This window comes from Acanthaster planci, unplaced genomic scaffold, assembly GCF_054643075.1.
Source record: "Acanthaster planci isolate LZ-2023a unplaced genomic scaffold, COTS_SCS Contig3, whole genome shotgun sequence".
NCBI lineage: Eukaryota > Metazoa > Echinodermata > Asteroidea > Valvatida > Acanthasteridae > Acanthaster > Acanthaster planci.
The window spans coordinates 158,879-165,907 of NW_028257627.1; the positions used below are offsets into that span (position 1 = coordinate 158,879).

Here is a 7,029-nt window from a genome sequence, read left to right on the forward strand (position 1 = left end):
AACATTTTGGACCCAAAAAACACATTAAAAAAACAATAAAAAAGTAGGAGCAGGACCTCACCAATGAGCACTCAGCCTCACAGCATTTGATGTCGGATAGCTCAGTGATATCCTTGAGCAGGCCCAGGGCCATCTTGCCCTTGGTTCGTTCAATCCTCTCCCGCCGTTCAGGCTCCGTCTTTAGCTTCTTGTGCAGGAAGTTGTTGGAGTAGCTCAGGATGCGCTGGCATGCTCGCTCACAAAACTTGAGCTGGTTGCGCAGGTACTGACGGTTGGTCAGCACAAACTCCTCAAACTCTTTGGAGCGCTTCTGGCCATTACCCAAGCCCACTTTGCGGAATCTGATCAAGTGCAATGCAACAGGTCATTTGAGGCAGTCCCCATCGATAGCGATAAGGATTGTTATAATTATTGTGCATAGCCAATAGCTGGAACGAGCATGCTGAGTCGTTACCTTAACCATTAGAGCTAGGGTGGGGAGGCTAAATCTCCCCCATATATTTTTTACTACTGCAATGCATTTTAAAAAAATTGTCCTGATGACGCTGGAGTTTTTCTGCTGGTGCCTTGCAGTAATTTTAACGCCAATTTGAAGAAAAATGGAATTTGTTGTCACATATCTATTATTCCTAGAAAGGTCAATGCAGCAACATGCATTAGAGTGTGAACTACAAAACAATTGGTATCCACCTTGAGCAAAAGCGCCCACTCATCGGTTGAAAAGAGCCTTGCTGGTAGGCAGTGTTCATTTTGTTGGCAATGATGCAACCGCAATGCATGCATTTCATAGTCATTTGTGAACCAGCCAAGTGCAGTTCCCATCAAAGGAGCCTTCATTGCTTGGAAAATTGCGCCCTCTATTGGTCCCGCTTTGGGCCCATCAAGATTGAATTGAAACGTCAAGGATGAATTCCTAACGAGCATCTTTTGTGTGCCTCCTAAATTTGAAAAAAAAATTGGTCTGGGACAGCTGACATCTTGGAAGATAGTGGCATCCCCCTGCCCCACTCAAGAGAGCAAAGGCAAACAGCTCACGGTTCTGCAAAAGCTGGCAATCAGACTTTTGATGATCTAGCATTGTGTACAGCTGCTATTACAGAATCTCGCCCAAGATGCCAGGATGTAACGAAGTAAGGGTACCTCAAGCGTACCTCCATTCACAATTTGGGTTTCCTCAGAAAGATTTGGGTTTTATGTATGACTACCATGTTCAGTATGAGATGTACTCAGGCAGAAAAATTAGCTTTTCCAAAAAGCTTTTCGTAGTTAACAAACCCAAACTCACCCCAAGAGGGTAACAAATATCAGTTAGCCTTCTATAAAGGATTCCTCCCCAATTGTATTTTTTATGCCAGCAGTCCTAAGCCAACAAACAAATCTCTGAGATGGTCAACTGACTTTTTCCCCTTGTTGATCAGCTCTTCAATGCTGTAGGACTTCTTCTCCTTGAGTTTCTTGGCATCTTTGATCATCTTGAGAAGTATGCTGGCACGGTCTCTGGACTTCTCCATGTTGCCTGGATGGAAAGGAAAGCCAGTCCATAAAAATAGTAACAACAAATTCAATACAAGTCAGTATGATGCCAAAGCAATTGCTTTGAATTCTTGACCTGCAGAAGAAAATACGTTTTAAATAGATCAAGCTGAAATATGCAGTTAGCTATGTGAAGATGCCAACAGAAACTGGGTGTCAGTTGTTTTAAAAGTTCAGGGAGAATTAATTGTACGTGCTGACAGTTTGATGAACCGACTAAAAGACACTTTGTATGTATGTAATGAACGGGTCATTAATAGAAAAACAAGTAATCAATCAATCTTTAACAATTCACAACTCTAACAACCCAGTGCGTACATACACGTACGTGTATGTACGTTGTACACGCACAAAATGCGGATATTGAATAAGAGGACAAGAAAGCATTTCTGATGACTCAATGTCCACATTTGACAGTTGTGAGGTCTTCCAAAAGGTTCAAGTATGAACTGAAGAGGACATGAGGGCTGTCCAGGACTGTTTGTGGCTTCAAGAAATAAAAACAGGGTCACATGTAAACCAGGAGGGGACAGGGGAAAGCAATGTGAAGGTAGGTCATATGTATGCCTCCCACTCCAGTTCTTGTCATAGCTGATAGGAAGCACGTACCTTCGGCAATGATGTATCTCTGCATACAGCCACACGGCTTGGAGGAGATGTGCAGACAAGCCAGTCTGTCAGCTGCGGGAACAATGGAAGTACGTTCAAAGTCAGAGACAACTTCAGGGTTAAGCTGGCAATGTGACCCGGTACTGCAGTGAGAGGATAGCCACCGCCTCCATAGCGTTCTGAAATCACATAGCTACACGTGCTGCCTATTTGACATCCATTCATTTTGACTGACCCGGTCCTCAAGTAGGTGTAACACACTGAATGCAGTGACCATTCCTCGGTGTGCGGATATTGGAGCTATTGGACCTATGTCACGAATCACATGAGCAACAAGATGACTGTTCACAGACCCTCTATTCCCTTGGTCATGTAATCAGACTGACAATGGTAGCCTGAAAGGTCTCTTGCTGGAAGTGGTACCTTGTCGTTCATATTAAAATACCTACTGGTTTAGATCTAAGCGGTGTTACAATGGCTTTGTATTTTTAGTGCCAATGTGGAGATTTCTAAATACCGCAGTAAGTGCAAAATGATTGATTTCTGGTTTGCTCTAAATGAGGAAGACTGCTACACAGGATCATAATATTTCATTTCTAGCAGGTTAGGAGGGAGCACATACAGTAAATTTACCCCCCCCCCTTAGAATTCTACAGATTGGCAAAGTGACGCAAGCAATGCAAATAGTTGACTGTTAAATACATACATAATGACAGCTAAGTGCAGTACCTTGGCATTGAAAGTTAGCCTGGGAATGGGAAATTCTCTTCACTTTTTTCTCTTCCAAAGGAATTAATTTTCAATTTCAACAATGGGAAAAGATTTGCACACCTGACACACAAGTGGAAAGACGTTATCATGCTTTTTCGCACAAGTGAAAAAACATTTTCAAGCCTTGTGAAATGTGAATGCAAACAGGAATTCTTTTCACCAAATTTCCTATTCCCATTCACACTGTTAACTTTTAATAGCAATGAATGTGCATACAGTTTTGGATTGGTGAACATGTGTGTGTGAGCATTCATTTCACAAGCAAACCTTGTGTCATGTCCACCCGATCAGGTTCACATTTCATGAATGGCTCAGCAAAATTCCACTTACCGTCTGGGTCTTTCAGGCCTTCGACGAGTGAAGAGGCAAATCGTTTGGCTTCCTCTAGGTACTTCAGCTTGTCTTGGTCAGTGGCCTTAGGCACTTTGTATCGATCCTGGTTCTTTTCTTGTCTGTCAAAACGGATTCCTAAATAAATTGAGAGGAAAAGGCCTTCAGAAAACTGAAATTTGGTCCCAAACATTATGACATGCAATTAATGAGGAATTTTTCCTGCAAGATTTGACTCTCTCAGCTTGTTTTTAAAGGGAGGGTGGAAGACGGATACTTCATGTGGGAAGTTATATGAAGGAGGAGGGAGGCTCAGTACCCACCACAAGCATTACAGAGAGTCAGTCGCTTCTTGGTCTCAGGGTCAGTCTTGTAACGAATCCCAAACACCCTCTTCCTCTTAGGAGCAGCTGCATGTCCCTTGCTGGTCAGACATCGGCCAGGCTTGACAATATAATTGGAACCACACTTATCACAACAGAATGGGGTTCCGTCTTCAAAAAGAGAGAAATGAACACAGCAAAAAATAGCATTCTGATGAAAGAGGAAAGCAGTCCAATTCAAACCTGGTCAGCCGCTAGCTGACTCTCAGCCAAGTAGAGCCAAGACCTTGGATCTCTCACAAGTTGTCACAAACCACAACTCAAATCTCAAGCGCTGAGGGGAGATAATATACTTGAAAGGGTAGAATTAAATATTGTACGGTTCATACATGCCAGGTGTATTCTGTTTAACCACATCAGGCCAGAGACTAAGTGAAAACTGTCTGGCTATCTGTACACACCGGCACAGCTGACAAGTTCAACCATCAAGTGTACCTAGACTAATCTCTGGCTGACGTCTAAACATTACTCATCTTCTGTTTGTTTGTACACACATACATGTACAAAGTCTAAGAGGTCTATGGAAACGGATCATGTGCTGAACATCAACTTAGCCATAGTGTACAGCCTGTTATACCATCAAATATTACTCCATGGGTGCACCCTGGAGTGTTGAAAAATATGAGAACGCGGTAATAACTATCACAAAAATATTGTTCAAATGATTTTGGCGAATCACTTTTTGTGGCATTTGGTTGTATATCCAGAAGCTGGCAGCTATGCAGCTATTGCTTTCTTCTGAAGTAAAAAACTCCACTGACAAGTTTTTAAAAATACCAGGAATGGATAGTCAGGTTGGCGTAGTGTTTCTTTCCTCGTCTGTGGATTGAGTTTTCAGTCCCAACCTCTAAAACTAAACGTTTCTTCATTGTCTTTGTCACTCATTATCATGCAGTAATTGGTGCAAAATGTGCTGTTGGACGATCAGATAAATAAATATAATTAAATAAACTACGGTTTTTATCTGCATGTACATATACAAAGAGAGGTGTGGCCCAGTGCTTTTAAATGCCTGATAATGTCTAGGCCTTCTCTCTCTTAACATATTCAACAGCTCTGTCATTTTCCCTTCTAGAAAAATGTCCCGTTGGAGCCCAGACAATTGCCCCCTCCGCATCTTTTGAGCTCAATTTAAAGCATGCGCGGCCTTGTTACCTTGGTTGACATCAGGTTGTCCCGGTTTCCTTGCAGCACGGCGTGCTGTACCCAGACGTTTCTGTCGGGTGTCCTGAACCTCGGGGACGAAGTACTTGGAGGGTGTTTTGGTCCGGCAGCTGCGTCGCATTTGTGAAACCTTTTTGGGGAATATGAGAGCAAAGAGTACTGCTGCAGATCAAATTCCCTCACGTCAGCGAACCTCGTGCATGCGGTCTATTACTAATCCAATGTACGTGTACATAGGCATTCTGTTCTATGGCACACCAAACCTCTATGATAATGTAGGCAGTCTATACCTTTGCAAAATATGCACAATGTACACGCAAATGGGTGTGCAAAGATGTTAAGGTACAGCTTCTTTCAGCCCAAGGCTGTCCCTGTATATTCTTGTGCTGAGTAAATAAAAACACCGAGAAAATTGTAAAGAATACTCAAATTGTTTTAGACACTTTCGTGCCTTTAACTAAATGGATTGTCTTTGATTGGCCGATATAACAGATCTGCATGAGGATTTCAGACCTATTTATGAAGAGAGATCACAAGTTACACATTTTCAACAGTCTTTGCTTAAAAACATGATGTTACATTAGTGTTGAAGTAATTTTCAATGATCACCTTCAATTTTGATGATGTGCAGGTATCCTTGAGTTGCTTGTCTTTGCTTGCCGTGGATTCTTCACTATGTTGATCAGCACTTTCTGACAAAGTTGCCGTTTCAATACTACGGGCATTCCTGGCTGATAGCACAGAATAAGTTACTAAGTACAGATACTTTTGAAACAAGATTGGGATGCGGTTTAGAATGCTTCAGGAAATGTTACTTAATGAGTTTGTTACGCCCTAACTATAGCATCTCTCCCAGGGATAGACAGTCCCAACTGCAGTGCAGCAGTTGGGCTGGCTGAACTATTGTTGACCAATTTCTATAGAAAATTTCTCAACCTCATCCAAGTTTATGCATCTCACACTTGACACAATTCATCTAATATATGGCACTTCAGCTATGACATGGCATTGTAAACAATACGAGTTTGGCACATGCACAGTTGCACACTGGACCGTTTACCCCCAGAACTGTGAGGTGCGATGTCCACCCGCTCCCATGAATGTGTGGGGTCCGACATCCACCCCGCTCCCAAGAACGTTCGTGTGAGCGGGGCGGACGACAGACCCCACAGTTCTGAGAGTAGGCTTATGCTGTAGTTGGGCTGGCCCAACTACAGCACTCTAGTACTGGGACGGTGAAATGGGACTGATGCTCTAGTTGGAGCGTAACAAGTTAAAGCCTGCTGATTTACAATTCATGTGCAAGAGGACCTACCTGTATAAATGGATAAATAGGCCCTAAGCCCTGTAAAAATAGCTTAAGCCTTAATGAAGGTAGGCCTGATCGGTTTTTCCAAGTTCCCAAAATACGAGCATTAGCCTATTACTATTAGCCTAAGCCTAGCCTAACCCTAATGCAGACATTACATTCCAGTCATGCCTGTGCTATTTTGATCAGAATGATGGAACTACATGTATGAATCAGAATTACCCCTGGGTGTGTAAACCTGTGTACACGTATGATGTACATGTACAAAAGTACAGTCTACATCAACGTCAACGGAAAATGTAAGAGTTCAAAGAAATCTCACTCTAAAACTATAAACGTCCTGTCCTTAAAAACGAACACAGCTTGCCTCCCGTAGGCCAAAAGTTTTATACACTATGCGCTGAGTAAGGTATGGAGAATTGTGCTACGAATCACAACTAAATAAGGTCCATTACCAACATACCACGAACTTCTCTTCCGATTCGGTTGGTTCTACCACCCCGAACTTTCGTTGGCTTTCTTCCACGGCCCACAGTTGATCCATGGGCTGATTTTTTTGTGGAATCTCTTTGCCTTGAAAGGAGAAATTCCTCATTTTCTTCGGCATCTTCGGACGAACAAAAGAACTCAACCAGCGTCGCCATTTTTGTCTTCTCCTTAATTTAGACGAATTACTGAATATTCAGAGTAATGAATATTTATTTTGTATTTATTTTGGATCAGGATATAACATTTAATGTGAAGGAACAAATCTTAAATATAAACATAATTTTTTTTTAAAGTAATCATATTTTGAATTGTTTTAATTTTCTTTACACAGGTTTAAGTCTGTAGGCTTAGATTTTTTACATATATGGAATGTAATTTTACTGATCAAAATTATTCTGTTTCTGTGAATCTTTCCAACACCCCTTAAACTAAATTTGCAAT

General features: G+C 41.9%; 1 protein-coding gene across 3 annotated transcripts in view; it reads right to left on the bottom strand.

The window, feature by feature from the left end:
• Positions 1–6,749, bottom strand: part of LOC110981074 (uncharacterized) — a 12,283-nt gene extending 5,534 nt beyond the window's left edge. The window contains exons 1-8 of one of the 3 annotated variants that reach the window (XM_022238297.2): positions 6,563–6,749; positions 5,400–5,521; positions 4,782–4,920; positions 3,567–3,737; positions 3,244–3,381; positions 2,143–2,214; positions 1,399–1,516; positions 62–341 (exon numbers count right to left, since the gene is read on the bottom strand). In XM_022238297.2, the coding sequence (XP_022093989.2) occupies positions 62–341; positions 1,399–1,516; positions 2,143–2,214; positions 3,244–3,381; positions 3,567–3,737; positions 4,782–4,920; positions 5,400–5,521; positions 6,563–6,743 (1,221 nt within the window). In that variant the 5' untranslated portion in view covers positions 6,744–6,749. The other 2 variants (XM_087131603.1, XM_087131602.1) reach the window with 2 other exon arrangements.
• Positions 6,750–7,029: the final 280 nt, after the last annotated feature.